The 16,707-nt window shown below is 52.4% G+C and overlaps 1 protein-coding gene across 1 annotated transcript in view; it reads left to right on the forward strand.

The window, feature by feature from the left end:
- The window catches only part of POLN (DNA polymerase nu), an 86,808-nt gene that overhangs the window by 23,708 nt on the left and 46,393 nt on the right, over window positions 1–16,707 (forward strand). Inside the window, exons 8-11 of the mRNA XM_090267165.1 lie at window positions 831–891; window positions 1,500–1,564; window positions 10,231–10,314; window positions 10,604–10,699. Of these exons, the coding sequence (XP_090123291.1) occupies window positions 831–891; window positions 1,500–1,564; window positions 10,231–10,314; window positions 10,604–10,699 (306 nt within the window). The remainder of the gene's footprint in view (window positions 1–830; window positions 892–1,499; window positions 1,565–10,230; window positions 10,315–10,603; window positions 10,700–16,707) is intronic.

Here is a 16,707-nt window from a genome sequence, read left to right on the forward strand (position 1 = left end):
GGTCCCGCTGCGCAGCAGAGGACAGTGACCACAGGGTGCTGAGCGAAGGGGCTGTGTAAATGCGAGGGCCCTCGGGAGGGGGAAGCCTCGGGGACGGGCGCTGGTTGGAAGCTTTCCCAGTCCCGGGCTTGAAGGGCCAGCTGGTACCAGGGCCTGGGAGAGCAGTTGGCCCCTCAGGGGCTGCGGGTCGGGAGGGGTGGCTGCAGGCGGAGGGGGGCAGCCCCTGTGCCCCACAAGCTGGTGGGGAGGGGGGCCTCCCCCGCCCCCCCGAGAGCAGAGTAGGAGCCAGGCATTGCAGGCTGGAGGGCATAGAGGCAGGCCGAGGACGTGAGGGCTGTGCAGGGACGAGAGACGGGGCTCTGAGGATGAGCACGGGAGGGCGGATGACAGGGTCCGTGTTTCCCGCGCTCGGTGGGCGTGACCCCACGGGAAGATCTCACTTCCCCATGTTTGTCAGCAGTCGATTCAGGCTGAGGAAAATGCTAGTCACATGCTTGGGACTTCAGTTAACCTATCCTGAAATTAAAATGGAGTTAAAGATTGCAGATTTTATCATCTGGACTAAAAATCCACAAACACCTGTATCCACCTTAAAAATGAGAAAGATGACAGAAAACGGGTGGGACACGCACTCCCATTTCTGACTGCCTCCCGGGGCTCGGGAATATTAGCTCAGCAGGACACGGGAAGGACAGAGCGCTATGGCGTGGGAAACTGCCCCTGCCCACTGCAGGAGGTGCCCGGCTTCAGCCCGGCGAGTCCACCAAGTGCAGGTACAAATAATCGGTTAAAAGTAACATGGATATTGGGTATTTCTTCCTTCGACACAGGCTTATGGTTTATGGCAACTCTTTTGGACTTTGGAGCTTCCTCTGATACCAGTTTTGGCAGGTAAGCTACCCTAAAGGTGACGTCCAGTCGCTTCTGCAGAACTCTTTACGCTGCTGGGAAGGACTGATCCTCTGTTAATGTGTCAGGGGCAGGCAGGGTGCAGCACAGGCCCTGAAGAGGGGGGGCCCTTTGCTTTTCCTTTTGGTAACAAGAGGGTTTGTACCACATCGCTTCTTGGTGTAGAGGGACAGGAAGGCGCTGACATTTCGGTCATGGGGGGGTCTCTTCTGTGCTGTCTGGATCCGGGCCCCTCCTGGATGTCAGCCTGTCAGCAGTTGTCATCCCGGTGTGGCCCTGGGGGATGGTGGCAGGGCTCGCCCCTGCCCTGGCCCCGCACCACCCCTCTGCCCGGGTCCTGCGGGATGCAGGAGGGCAGAGCCTTGCCCAGCTCCCTCGACAGATTGCGGCTGGCCTGTGTGCATCCCCATGCCACGGCCTCCGTTGCTGGCTCAAATACTGGCCCTAAGGGGCACCGCGGCAAGGTGGGCTTACAGCAGGCGTTATCATTATTGTCCTCCTGAGGGGGTGTGGCTCGCTGCCTGCCCACCGCCTCCTTCGCAGAAGTGAGTCACTAATGGGACTTTCTCTGCTTGGTTTTTGGACCACAGTGATGGAAAGCCACTGCATTCAGGTGGACAAGGAAGACTTAGAGAGGACCTCGGCGCTTCTTGGGGTAGGTTACCAGGGAAACCGTCTGTACTGTGAGCACCGTCTGTCCTCAGCGGCTCCCCACGGCCGGTCGAGAGTGGCCTCCCTTTACTTCCCAGACCTGTGCTGGTCTGTTCCTCCTCCCTCTGGGGCCAGCAGGGCAGCCACTCGGAATGGATTCAAATGCGCGTCACCTCTGGTTGCTCTCCCGCGTGGATGTGTCCTGGGTTTAACAGAGCCTCAGCGACCTGCCCGAGTTGGGTCCTTGAACGGACATTGCCCCTTATAGTTTGGTGAGGGGAACTCATGAGTTTCTTGGATTCTTTAAAAAGCAAAAACACAACTTTCTAACAGTAAATAATAAAAACACAGAGGGACACATAAAGATGCATGAAAAGATGCATTAAAGTGTTCCACTTAAAGAAGCCTCCAGGCCCTGGCAGGTGTGGCTCAGTGGGCTGAGCACCGGCCTGCAAACCCAAAGGTCACCGGTTCAATTCCCAGTCAGGGCACAGGCCTGGTTTGCGGGCCAGGTCCCCAGTTAGGGGCAAGAGGCAAGCAGTCAATGTATCTTTTGCATATTGATGTTTCTCTCCCTTGTTTTCTTTCTCCTTTCCCCTCTCTCTAAAAATAAATAAAATCTTTAAAGAAAAGGAAACCTCTGTAGCAGCATCTCCTGGGTCAGAGCCTGGGACTGGCAGGCCCCGCCCGCCGCTTTCCTTCAGTCTCTCCATTCGGTGCACCTGTGGGGCTGCAGGTCGCTCGCTGCCCCTGACCGCTGCCGCTCAGCCGTGCCCTCTGGTCTCCATTGCAGGACTCTGTCCCACTGTTGGTCTGCATCTGGGTTGCTCCAGTTTGCAGTCATCACGAACTGCGCTGCAGCCTTGAGTGGGCCTCGGGCGCCTGAGCACGTGCCTCTGGGGGGGGGAGGCAGGGGGGGCTGCTGGGGTCAGGGGCACAGGGATGGGCTGCTCAGCTAATTGCTTTCCCAGGTCTCACCCTCCAGCGGCGCACACGGGGTCCTGTCACTTCCCGCCTTCACCCCCACGGGATGTCAGGCTTCGTGGCAGCCGTTTTGGCGAGGACGTGGGGTGTACCAGCATGACTTTGGCTCCTATTTTTGTGACTATTAATGAGGCTGAAAGCTTCTCATGTCAGCGCTGCCAGGAGTTTCTCGATGGCGAAGGGTCTGAGGGTTTTGTCCTTCTCTCACTGATTTATAGGACACTTGAATTTATTCTGGTGACAGGCTTGGCATCTACACCTTCTCTCTGTCTTATGTTTTTACTCATATATGGCAACTTTTGTTCAACAGAAGTTCTTAGTTTTTTAAAAAGGATTTTATTTACTTTAGAGAGAGGGGAAAGAAGGGAGAAAGAGAGGGAGAGAAACAATTATGGTTCCCTCTCACAAGCCCCCAACTGGGGACCTGGCCCCCAACCCAGGCCTGTGCCCTGCCTGGGAATCAAACTGCCGACCCTTTGGTTCGCAGGCAGGAGCTCAGTCCACTGACCACACCAGCCAGGACTTAATTTTTAATGCAGTGTAATTTACCAGTCTTTTCCGGTGCTTTTTGCTTCTATTTAAGAAATCTTTTCTTCAAGCTCATGAAGTATTCTCATGTGTTATATCTTCATTAGGCTTTTCATTTAGGTCTATGATCTACCTGGAACTGGTTTTTCTTTTTTCACAGTTTTTAAGAAATAAATTACGTATGTGAATGGTATAATACAGGTGTTTTGTCCTTATTGTGATAAAATACACAGAACATAAAACGTACTAGTTGCGTGCTTCTAACCACGCAGGTCAGTGGTCGTCAGCACATCCGCGTGGTGGGCGGCCGTCCCCGCCCCCAGCCCGTGACCGATTCCATCTTGCAGAATTGACTCTGTGCCCATGAACCTCGAGCTCCCGTTCTCCCGCCCCCGGCAGCCACCCTCTGCTTCCTGGCTCAGCGATCTCACTGCCCTGAGTATGTCGTGTGCATGGCATCAGCTGGCCTTTTGGGGACGGGCTTCTCTCGCTGAGCATAATGTCCTCAGGTGATGCAGGCTGTGGTCTGTGTCAGAATTTCCTCCTCTCTGCGGCCCAGTCGTACTCCGTTGTGTGTACAGACCTCGCTGTGCTATCCGTGCATCCGCCGCAGGGGCGGCAACCTGGGTCGCTCCCACGTCTCAGCGGCTGGGGGCGCTGCTGCTGTGGACAGGGTGTGAGGCGCTCTGAGACCCCGCTTTCAGCCTCTTGAATACAGTATTCCTCACCACGGGTATTACATTCCAGACCCCCCCCCCCCGCAAAGTAGGAACCTGACATTTATTCTATGCTCTTAAACCTATGAAACTTGAACAACATACGTATACCTTACCGCAAAATCGCGCGATAGAGTGAAAAATCCGCGATAAATAATTAAATATAATATTTTTAGAAACCCCGCGGTACAGTGAGGCCGCAGTAAGTGAACCATGACGTAGAGAGGGACTGCTGCACATGTCCCAGAATGAACTGCCAGAATCTTGTGGTGATTATGCTCTTAGTTTCGTGAGGGCCCACCGTACTTGCCCCACAGTGGCTGCTCCGTTTCGCACTCCCGCCCACAGCGCACGCGGGTTCGCTTCTCTACACCCTCGCCGGCACCGGTCGTTCCTACTTTTTAACAGCAGCCGTGCTCACGGGGGTGAGGTGGGCTCCCATGGTAGTTCTGACTTGCGTTTCACTAATGATTCGTGAGGGGGAGAATATTGTCATGGGATTATTGGCCACTAGTATATTTTCTTTGGGAAAATATCTATTTAATTTTTGCCCACTTTTAATTGGGTTGTTCTTGTTGAGTTTTAAGAGTTTTCTTATATTCTGGATATTAATCCTTTATCAGACATAGGACTTACAAATATTTTCTCTGATTCTGTGGGTTGCCTTTTTACTCTGTTGAGACTGTCTTTTGTTGCACAAAAATTTTTAATTTTCATGACGTCTAACTTTTCTATTTTCTCTTTGTTGCCTGAGCCTTCGGTGTCATATCCAAGAAATCCTGGCCAATCCCAATGCTGTGAAAACTCGTCCTGTGTTTTCTTCTAAGAGTTTTAGTGCTTGGAGTCTTACACGTCCCCTGATCCGTTCTGAGTTCATTTTTGCGTATGGTGTTGGGTAAGGGTCCAGCTTCATCCTTTTGCTTGTGGAGCCCAGTCTCCCCAGCGCCGTTTGTGGGGAAGCCTGTCCTCCCCGCTGAGGGGGTGCCCTTGTCAGAGGACATCTGACTGCACATGCGAGTTTGTGTCTGGATTCGCTGTTCTTATCCCTGGGGCTCCATGGCGCCTTCACGCCAGGACCACGCCGTTGGGTTTCTGTGCTCTGTAGACGCTTTGAAATCAGGGTGTGTGAGTCCTCAGTTTTGTTCTTGTTTCAAGACTTTTGGCTACTCAATGTCTCTTGAAATTCCATAGGAAGCTTAGGATGGATTTTTCTATTTCTGAAAAAATGTCTTTGGATTTTGATAGGGATCAAATTGACTCTGTAGATCACTTGAGTATTATTGACATCTTAGTATATTAAGTCTTCCCATCCATAATATGAAATGTGTTTCCATTTTTATGTCTTTACAACTTTCTTTCAGCAATGTTTTGTTGTGCTTATTGCACAAGTCTTTCAACTTCTAGCTCAAGTTAATGCCTAAGTGCAGGCACACCTTGTTCTGTTGCTCTTGGCTTTACTGTGCTTCGCAGATACTGCGTTTTTTACAAATGCAAGGTCTGTGGAAATCCTGTGTCAAGTAAGTCTGTCTGCATCGTTTTTCCAACACCATTTACCCACTTTATGTCTTTGAGTCACATTGTAGTAATTCTCACAGTATTTCAGTTTTTTTCATTATGGTATTTGTCTTGGTGATCTGTAATCAGTGATCTTTGATGTTACTATTGTAATTGTTTCAGGATGCCAGTAACCAACCCACAAAAGACGGAGAACATAATCAATAAATGTGTGTTCTGACTGTTCCACTGACCAGCCACTCCCCTGGCGCCCTCCCTTCCCTCAGTCCTCCCCTTTCCCTGACACACAACGGTATGAAATCAGGCCAGTGAATAACCTTACAGTGGCCTCTCAGTGTTCAGTGAAGGGAAGAGTCCCATGTGTCTCACTTTAATCAAAAGCTGGGAAGATGAGCTTGGTGAGGAAGGCATGTTGGAAGCCAAGGCAGGCTGAAAGCTAGGCCTGTTGCGCAAAACAAGCAAGTGTGAGTGCAAAGGAAAGTAAAAGTGAGAAAGTGTCAGGGATCTGGATGGATGAACTCAGTCACAACGAGGGCCGGGTGGAGTAGCAGATGCGCTGCAGGCGCTGCACGAGGTCTACAGAAGGTCAGCTGAGACAGTTAGTGAAGTAGCTGCACTAAACACAGATTTTTAATGTAGATGAACAGCCTTATATCGGAAGATGATGCCATCTAGGACTTCGTAGCTACGGAGACGTCAGTGGCTGGCTCCAAAGCTCCACAGGACAGGCTGACTCTCTTGTGAGGGTCTAATGCAACCGGTGACTTTAAGCTGAAGCCAGTGCTCACTTACTATAAAAATCCTAGGGCCCTTAAGGATTATGCCAAATCTGCTCTGCCTGGGCTTGATAAATGGGCCAACAAATGCTGGAACACGGCACATCTGTTTACAACCTGGTTTACTGGATATTTTGAGCCCACTGTTGAGACCTACTGCTCAGAACGAAAGATTCCTTTCAAAATATTACTGCTCACTGACAAGGCACCTGGTTACCCAGAGTTCTAAAGGAGATTAATGCTGTTTTCAGGCCTGCTAACCCATTCTGCAGCCCATGGATCAAGGAGCAATTTCAATTTCCAAGTCTTGTTATTGAAGAAGTACATTTCTTAAGGCTATAGCTGCCATAGATCGTGATTCCTCTCATGGATGTGGGCAAAATAAACAGAAACCTTCTGTAGAAGATTTCATGGAAACAACAATAAACTTCCTAGGAATAACAAGTGAGTTTATTGAGATACCAAGATGCGAAGTCAATATACAAAAATCAATTGTATCTCTGCAATTGCCAACGAACAATTAGATACTGAAATTAAATAAGCAATGCCCTTATAATAGTATCCCAAAATATTAGGTATAAATCTGTATGTTGAAAATTATAAAATACTAATGAAAGAAGTCAAAGAAGCCCTATAAATGGAAAGATATACTATATTCATGGTTTAGAATACTCAGAGTGCCAGTGATCCCCAAATTGATCTATAAATTTAACACAATCCCATTCAAAATTCCAGCAGAGTTTTTCATAGCTATCAACAAAGTTTTCCTATTCATCATTGTGAATAGAGTATTCAAGTCTCCATGTACTGTGGAACTGTCTATTTTTCCTACAGTTCTGTTAGTTTTTCTTCATTTACTTGATGGTCTGTCACTGGGAGTGTAAAATGTTTATAATCAGTATATCGTTGTGCTGTATCAAATATATAATGTCATCCTTTGTCTCTTGTAACCATTTTTTATTTAAAGCCTGTTTTGTCTGAGATTAATGTAGCCGCCCCTGCTCTGTGGGGATTACTGTTTCCATGGAATATCGTCCATCTTTTCACTTTCAACCAGTTTGTATCTTTAAATGTACAATGAGTCTCTTACAGACAGCATGTGGTTGGATCATGTGTTTTTATCCATTCTGCCAATCTCTGTCTTTCTGATTGAAGACTTTGCTCCCTTTATATTTAAGTAATTGCTGATAAGGAGAGACAGGGAGCTACCATTGTGCTATTTGTTTTCCATAAGCTCAATAGCTTTTTTTTGTTTCTAATTTCCTGCATTACTGTCTTTTTTGGTGTTTAAAATGCTTTTTCATTTCCTTTTGTGTATATTCTATAGCTGCTTGCTTTGTGGTTTCCATGGGATGACACCGCACTGTCACAGCACTGATTTGAATTTATACCCGCTTAACTCCAGCAACGCACTAAAGCCCAGCTCCTTTGCAGCCCTGTCCCCGCCCCTTTCAGCTGTTGATGTCACAAAATTACGTTCTTACACATTGCATTCCCTGAAACATAAACTAGTAATTTTCAAATGCATTAGTCTCTTATATTATGTGGAAAACAAGATTGGGGATACAAACTAAAGCTTTAGTAATATCAGCTTTTACACTCAATTGTTTTTTTCTTAAATTCTGCAGAAAGCCAAAAGCACAGCTCCAAACAATGACCACCATAACCCTAGTTTTATAACTGTGTCTATCTCTGTGGAGCTTTGCAGCCGCCCGCCTTTCAGCCCCAGCCTCCCTGCGGCATTTCCTCCAGGGCTCGGGTTCCGGCACCCTCAGCTTGTGCTCATCTGGAGGGGTCTCTGTGTGTCCCGCACCCTGGAAGGGCAGCTGACAGCTATCTCAGTTGACAGTTGTTTTCTGTCAGCATTGTGAAGATAATGGCCCACTATATTCTGGCCTCTATAAAGTTTTTGGTGAGAAATCTGCTTATAGTCTTACTGAGGATCCCTGGTCTCTCTTGCTGCTTTCAAGATTCTCTCTCTTTTTGTCTTTTGGAAGTTTGATTATAATGTGTCTTGGTATTGATCTACTAGAAGTCTGTGGAGCTGCTTGGATGTTTATGTTCACGCCTTTCACGACTTTGAGAAGCTCTCAGCCATTCTATCTCCAGACAGGCTTGCCGCCCCTTCCTCTCCCTCCCTCCTTCAGGGGTTTCTGTGCTTGGGGTGCCCCCGGGTTCCTTAGGCTCCGCTCACGGCTTCGGTGATTTCTGCTGTTCTCTCTCAGCGGTCCCGGTTCTGCCCAACCTGCCTTGGCGTCCCTAAGGAGTACTTTCAGGTCACTTACTGTCCTCCTCCGTTTCTTGCTTCCTGTCCCCTTGTGGCTGTTTCTGTTCTGCTCACACATAGTTTTCTTGACTTTCCCTCCATCTCCCTTTAGTTCCTGGAGCATCTTTAAGACAGTTTTAAAGTTCTTGTTTAGTAGACCTGCCATCAGGTCTTTTTTAGGGACAGTTTCTGTTGAGTTTTTCCTCTCTATGGGCCATACCTCCCTGTTTCTTTGTAGCCCTGTGATTACTTGTGGAGCCCTGGACATTTGAGTCCATTAATGTCGTGTCTCTGGATATCACCCTCCCCCACCCACCCCCGGGTTTGCTCTTTCTCCCTGTTATTTTTGTTTCTTTGCTTATGGTCTCTTGTCCTTGTGGAGCACCCCCTGAGGGGGAGCCGCGGGTCCTCAGGCCGGTTCTGAGCCGTCCCCTGGGCTCACGTCACCTCTGGTGTTCCCTTGTGTACAGTTCCTTTTGAGTGTCCTTGTCTTTACTACCCGGCTCCTGAAAGGAGAAAGCGTGAAATGTGAGTGGAGGTAAAAAAGGGCGCTGGACCTTTAAATCCCCCCAAAGCCGCTTCAGCTGGAGGGGGAAGGGCTTGCAATGGGGGGCCGGCTAGAGGTGCAGCAACAATGGCTGCTCCCCCTTTGTCTGCATCTCTGTGATTAGGAGCAGCAGCCACCTGTCAGGTCCCAGGTCCCGACCCTTGGCACATGGGGCCCTGATTGCCCACCGTGGTTCCTGCCAGCCACGCGTGGGCTGCTCTGGAGGCGCATGCACAGCTGCCCCCCTGGCTGGATGGGGTATGGGCAGCCGCTGCTGTGCTGGGAGCTGGAGCTGACCGATGACAACCACAGTTGACCCCCCAGTGTCCGCTGGAAGGTGCTGGGCTTCCACGGACTCCAGAGACCCGAGCTGGTTCCGCCAGGCGGACTCTGTCCCTGCAGCTGTTCTCCGGGGCAGAGGTGGGGGCAGACCCTTACCTCCCAGGAGTCCCTCCTCTCCCGTTCCCAGCACCGCCTGGTGCAAAGCTTCAGTGCAATCTGGGCAGGTTTTTACACATGGACACACCAGTTGCATCCCCAAGAGGTGACCGCCATCCCACCGCTCCTTCCAGAGCTCCGTCTAACCCTCTCTGCAGCTTCGTGTTAATGGAATCATGCGGCAGGCTCTTTGTTGTGTCTGGTCTTCCACGCAATATAACTTTTTGAGATTATTGGCAGTTTGTTTCTTTATATTGCTGAGTACTATTTCATTGTGTGATTATGCAATAATTTGTTTACTCTTCCTTGCATAGATTTGAGCTATCTTTAGTGTTTAGCTGTTATGAATAGAGCTGTTACAGACGTTTTTATAAAAATGTGCATTGCAGTATTTTAATACTTAAAGACCAAAAGTTACTTACAGGTCCAATAGTTAGAGGTTTGGTTAAGTGAGGGATAACATAATAGTGCAATAGAAATCATGTAATCATTCAAAATTATGTTCACTAAAATTTTTTTGTGGCATAGAAAATACTTGGAACGTGCAGAGGGAAAGATGGGGTGTGGGATTGTTTTTGTGCAGTGCCCCCCTCACCACAGTTTCCGTTACCTGGACTTCATCATGGTTTGAGAATATGAAGTGGAACATTCCAGAAACAAACAACTCATGAGTCTTGACCTATAGTGTTCTGAGTACGGCGATGATGTCCTTTGCCGTCCTGCTCTGCTCCACCCAGGACCCGGGCTGTGTCCCTACCCGTCGGTCCCTTAGCAGCCATCTCATAGATCAGATGGCTGTTGGGATGTCACCGTGCTTGGGTTCAGGTCACCCTAACTTGACTTAGGGAGCAGGGACACCGGGAAATGGGTAATGAGGAAGCATTTTTCTCGCCTTCACAGTCCCGTCTCAAGGAGCTGGAGCGGGAGGCCCATTTTGCTGCAGGAGAGCAGTTTCTTATAACAAGTAATAATCAGCTTCGTGAGGTAAAGCTCCATGTTGGTTCTTCATCAAATGCACTTCCTGTGCAGGGTTGAAGGGAGATTTCTTGTGAATTTCTCTGTGCTGTTTTATGTTGGTTCTCTGAAGGGTGTGTCAGCTCAGGCTCTCACACGGGGAGGCACCACTTCAGAGCTTTAAGCCCAAGAACAGCACCAAGTGGGAGCCGAAGCCTCTTGCTCTGTGTCTTCGCCGATGGCCGCTTGGTCCGGACAGAGCGGGGTTCGGCTCCCTCACCCTGGGACCCTCTCAGCGCCTGTGCTGCTTCTGTTGCAGATCCTCTTCGGCAAACTAAAGCTGCACCTGCTGAGTCCCGCGGAGACGCTTCCCCGGACGGGGCTGCGGAGAGACCTGTCCACATCTGAGGCCATGGTAAGGTTCGAAAATCATCCCCCGTTTTCTGAGACAATAGCATGTTGAGAGTCAACTCTCAGGCCTGTGGCAGGACGTGCTGGCAGCACCCACGCCAAGTGGTTTGAGTTGGTCGTTGCTCCGAACCAAGGCCGTGCCCTTCTGGTGATGAAGCGTGAAGAGAGGGTCAGCTGCCCTGATGTCCAGAAGCAGCCGATTGGCTCGGGTCCTACAAGGGACAATGTGGTGGGATTTTGCTCTTGAAAACCAAATTCTTTTTATTATATCGTATTTCTTTATTTTTAAAGAGAGAGGGAGGGAGGGAGGAGGAAAAAGGGAGCGAAACATCAATGTGTGGTTGCCTCTTGTGTTCCCGCAACTGGGGACCTGTCCACCACCCCAGCCTGTGCCCTGACTGGGAATCGAACCAGCAACCCTTTGGTTCGCAGGCCGGTGCTCAATCCACTGAGCCACAGCAGCCAGGGCTGAAAACCAAACTCCTAACAGTCCTGTCACAGCTGTCTGTTTCCTGCCCCACAGGGGCTGGGAGGGCACGGTCATCACCCCTGTCCTCTCGCCACCTCATTTCAGAAAACGGGAGCTGACCTGCCCTTGAGAAGGAGAGGTCGGAGAAGGGAGGGGTTGTCAGGCTGTGCGCTCAGCCAGCGGGGGGCCCAGACAGGCGCGCAGGACGAGGCCGGCAATGGGCGGGAGGTGCGCAGGGCAGAGGCGGGCGAGTGGGGCGTCCACGCTGCCCTGTGCCCTCACGGCCCGTCCAGCGCTCGGCTGCGCAGCGGAGGGCCGTCTCCTTCTAGACTCCTCCGTGCCGTCGCCTCCACCCTCCCACGGTCCCCAGCCTCAGCCTTGGCGGAGCCCGCGCTTGCTGCCTGTCCCCACACCTGGCCCTCAGGGGCGCGGGGGCCGTTGTGCTGTGAAGCCAAGTGCCACTGCGGGGACCTGAACTTGTCCTTTCCTGCGAGTCTCCCGCACGTGAGTGGCCCGTCCTCTGCGTCCTCGGGAGCCAGCAGCGGTTGGCTGCCATGCTTGCCTGCACAGCCGGGGCCACGTTCCTCCGCAGCTCCGCGCCTCGGGCTCCTGGCCTGTGGAAGGGCTGTAAGGACTCTCCCTGCTGGGATCTCGTGAGGATTCAGAGAGAGAGAGAGTTTGGGACCCTGCCGACACACAAGCTCTCAAAAACCAATGCGCATCGGCTGCTATTAGCTTCTTCCTCAAACCCGAGAGCCATCTTTGACCTTCTCTCAGCCGCCCCCGCAGCGAGTCTCACAGTGGCCGCCTGCAAAACACGCCTCGGCGTCGCCTGCCCCCTCCGGGGTCACTGTCGCCACCTTCGTCTTCCCCACCCACGTTCCGCACAGCCTCCTGCGTAGTCTCCCGTCGGCCTCTCTTAGGTCCAGGCGGCGTGGGCCTCTAGCACGTTACAGAAACTGTGTCCCTCCCGTGACTTGCACCTCCGTGGTGGCCCTCAGAATAAGACCCCACTCTCGCGTGCGTCCCCAGGCCCGTGGGTCTGGCCCCACCGCTTCCCTTGCCTTGCTCCCTCGCACACCACACGCAGCGCCCGCTGCCCGGGGTCTGGCCCTGCCCTGGCCGCCTCCGGAGACCCCCCACCGGCGCCCCCACCTGGCGTCAGGCTGCAGTGCTGCTTTCAGGCGCGCCTCCTCTGGTCACTCGGGACAGCGAGGCCCCAGGCACCGCCGGAGTCCTCGCTGTCACCTGACGCTACCTCAGTTCTCGCTGCTTCCGCTAGGATGCAGTCGCCGCGAGCCAAGGCCTCCTCCGACTTGTTCTCAGCCTCTCCAGAGCCAGCAGCCGGGTGCTAGCCCTGGTGGCCTGGCCGGCGGCTGCGGTCTGGGCACGGGGCACGGGCAGCCGGGCAGAGGACCCCGCTGGCTGGGGAGCCTGGTGTGGGCCTCGGCGCCCCTGTGGCCGAGACGGGGGGGGGGGGGGGGGGGCGTGCCCCGTTCCTGCTGTGCCGTGACCTGGGGAAGCCGCGCGTTTCCCCTCTGGCTGCACCGGCGCGGGCCCCCAGCTGGTTTATTCTCCGGCCTGGCACCAGTTGGCAGTGTTGCCCTTCCCTTTGTCGCTCCCTCGCCCTGCAAGACAGCCAGCAGCGGGAGACAGGACGCGTGACTTTCTCTGGTGTCGGTGTGCTTTCTTGCAGACGGTTAAGACAATGACCTTAATTTTCCCCACAAAGACATGATTTACTTAAATCACATTAACCTCTTCGTTAGCCTGACAAGCCCTACCAGTCTGTGCATTTCAACAAGATGCACTCATACTCGGAACACGTGTGCATTGCTCTAAATTCTCTCCCCTTCCCTTCCCCCCCGGCTTTTCACGTCAGGCAGATGGGTGGCCTAGGGCAGTAAGTAAGGTGCCACTGTGACCTAGACAGGGTGTTATCAGACTTGACCTTTCAGAGCAGTTCTAGGGTCATAGCAGGATTCAGCGCGGGCACAGAGAAGCCTCACCTACCCCGGGGCCCCCCACTGCCTCCTCCACTATCAACACCCCCACCACAGGGGCGCCTCTGTGACGGGCACTGGGCCTGCACTGACACGTTGTCATCACCCATAGCAGAGTCTGGTGCACGTCGGGGCCACTCCTGCTGCCGCACGCTCCACGGGTTGGCACACACAGCGTGACACGCAGCCACCACTGTGATCCCAGATGGAGCGGCCCCACCGCCCTGAGCCTCCCTGGGCTCCGCCTGCTCACCCCTCCCTCCCTGTAACCCTCGGCGACCACTGGCCCTGCGCCTGGGTCCACAGCTCGGTCTTTTTCGGAAGGCGCCACACTTGGGGTCGTGCTGTGGGGAGCCTCTCCACACGCTTCTGCCACGCAGTCCCAGGCACTTACGGTCCCTCCACGTCTTCTCGTGGCTTTGAGAGCACGTGTCATTAGTGCTGAGTAACGTTCCGCTGTCTGGAGGTAACAGTTTATTTTCTGTTCATTTGCTGAGGGACACCTTGGTTGCCTCCAACCTTTGGTAATGATGACTAGAGCTTTTAAAACACCGATGTTCATGGTTTTGCGTGGGAACTAGTTTTCAACTCCTTTGAGTCAACACCAAGGAGCCTGACTGCTGGATGCAGTGGTGAGTGTGGTCGGTGTCGTAAGAACCACCACGCAGCCTTCCAGAGTCCCTGCACCTCGTCACACCTCCCAGCAGCGAGGGGCGTCCCTGCCGCTCCGCGTGCTGCATGTGCGGGTGTCGGGGTCCTGGGTTCTGGTCATCTCACAGGTGTGCGGTGTGTCTTATAGCTGGTTGGAGGCTCACTAATAGGCTTTCATTGTCACTGTATGCGGGGACTGATGTCTTCATAGTCCAAGTGACAGCAGTGAAGATGGGGCAAAGCAGGTTGATTTTCAGAGCATTTTTAAAAAGATTTTATTTCTTTATTTTTAGAGCGAGGAGAAGGGAGGGGGAATGAGAGGGAGAGAAACATCACTGTGTGGCTGCCTCTCGCACGCCCCCAGCTGGGGACCTGGCCTGCAACCCAGGCCTGTGCCCTGACCGGGAATCAAACCAGCAACCTTTGGGTTCGCAGGCTGGCGCTCAGTCCACTGAGCCACACCAGCCAGGGCTTTCAGAGCACTTTTAGAACAGAAAGAAACTTCTGTGAGTGTGAACAAGTCGGGAATGTGGGGTAATTCCTGGTTCTCTGAGCTCTGCACCTGAATGGAGGTGGCAACTCCTCAGGGAGAACTGGGAGGGGAATAGTTTATTGGGGCGGAGGGTAAGGAATTCAATCTTGAAGTTAAGACAGTGACACAGATGTCACATGAACAGTTGGGTCCGTGAGAAGCCTTGTGCTGGAGATACACACGGGGGGGGGGGGGGGAAGGGTCAGCCGATTTTCATTCAAGTCGCTGGGGCAGGGGGTCCTCGGCCCTGGCAGGAGCTCTGGAAAGACGCTCAGGCCCAGGCCCACAACGGGTCACTGGAGTCAGAGTCTGCAGCTGGGCGGCCTCGTCACGGGCATGTTTTTGAAGCCCCCCAGCTGGTGCTAATAAGCAGCCAGCACTGATAACCAGAGAACAACAGAGAAACTGCCAGGTAGAAGCCCAGGAGAGAGGAGGGGCAGTCAGTGGCGTGGGGCAGAGGAGAGTGAAGGGAGGTGAGACAAACGCAGTATCCGGAGCCAGCGCGGGCGTTGGATAAAGCTCGCGGGGCAGCAGGCAGCAGGGGCTCCCTGCCCCGATCGCTAACCAGCTCTGGGCGCTGTCCAGACTTTTTGTGAGATCAAACACTTGGTTCTTTTCAGGTGTTCTCAGGCAGCTCATTTGAGACACACAGGGAGACTGTGGTCAGAAAGTTATTCTGTGTGTATCAGGATAAGGAGAGGCAGCTGATCTTAAGCAGGGTTTTTTTTGTTGGTTTTTTTTTTTTTGGCTAAGTATTTTCATGCACTTCCATCCCCCTAGGAAGAGCTTTTCTAAGAAAACCACGTCTGGACGACACTGAGTTAGGACCCTTCCCCCAGGCAGTGCCTGCTCCCAGGACAAGCTGACACCCCGTCCCTGCTTCCCTGGTGGCCGAAACTGCCCTCGGTCCTATGCAAACAGTGATATAGTTCCGCAGTTTACACCCTCCCATTCAAGTTAGGGCGCAGCTTCTCAAGTTAATTTCTAGATTGTACAGCAACCCTAATGAAAACCTTAGCAGGGGTTTTTGTAGAAATTGGTGCGCTGATTCCCAAATGTATATGGAAATGCAAAAAACTTAAGAAGGACCAAGATAATCTTGGGAAATAAGGCGCCATTGGAAGACTTAGTCTGCTGGATATGAAGACTGATCACAAAGCTCCAGGAATTAGCAGGAATTAATGAATCAGTACGAGGTCGTGTCGACCCAAGGACGAGCAGACAGGCCACGGACGGGACCAGGAGAGAGAACCCACCAGCTGGGGACACACACGATGTGGGGCTGTGCCTCTGGACCCCTGCGTCACACATGCTCCAAGTGAATTCCATGTGAACTGCACATCAACATACAAGAGGCAAGACGGTGCCAACTGGAAGACGGTACCACAGGGTGTGTCTTGAAGGCCTTGAGGTCGGCAAACAGCCAGGACACGAGGCGAGCGTCAGCCGTCAGGAAAGAGGCTGGGGAACTGGGCAACAGTAAATCAAGAGCCTCCGTGTGTGAAGAGAGCACCGAACACGTAACAGCGCGCGCGGCACACGGGGCGGAAGGCACTTCAGTAAACAGCTGACTGAAGGGAAGCCCTGCTCAGACTAATGAGTTTTTACAAGCCCGGAAGAGGACACAGACTAGTTTTTTAAATGGGCAAAAGGCACGGAACGAGGTTTAGTGAAAGACGATATGCAGTTAGTCAACTCTGACTCCTGTTCAGCTTTCTCGGTCACTGGGGAAGTGGACGTTAAAACCACAGTGAGCTGTCCCTTCAGTTCACCAGCGTGGCTGGAATTAAGGCTGAGGACAGCCTGTGTCACCAGAGACGGGAGCAACGAGCGAGCCAGCTGGTATGGTCTCCGCGGCAGTGGCTGCGTCCCTTCCTGTTGACCACGATCTGTGTGCCGGGACGTTCACAGCAGCGCTCTGCAGGACAGCCTGCTGTGGGAACAGCCTGCGTGGCTGTCTGGGGTGGATGGGTCGGTACTGTCCTTCCTGTGTTCAAACAGGGCAGCATCACAAGGAAACGGTGCGCTCTTCCCGCGGCAATATGGGTGAACCTGAAAGCCAGAATGTCTTGCAAAAGAAGCTGCCCACAGAGAGTACCTGTCCTATTCCATCGACAAGAAGTCCCAAAACAGGGGTGGGCATGGGGAGCAGTGGCCTGAATGGCAGAGGTCGGGGCAGTGGAGGGGTGGGGCCCTGCTTGGGAACGTGGACCGTTCCATCTGGGCAAACACAAATGTGTTCGCTTTGTGAAAATTTAACAATTCGCATTCATATGACCTTGGACTTTGCTGTATGTTCTGTTTTGACTTCTGGAAATTAATTTCAAAGTCCATAATCATGTTCCAGTGTTACCTCT

Source organism: Furipterus horrens, unplaced genomic scaffold (assembly GCF_987537825.1).
Source record: "Furipterus horrens unplaced genomic scaffold, mFurHor1.1.pri manual_scaffold_2, whole genome shotgun sequence".
In the NCBI taxonomy this organism is placed as follows: Eukaryota; Metazoa; Chordata; class Mammalia; order Chiroptera; family Furipteridae; genus Furipterus; species Furipterus horrens.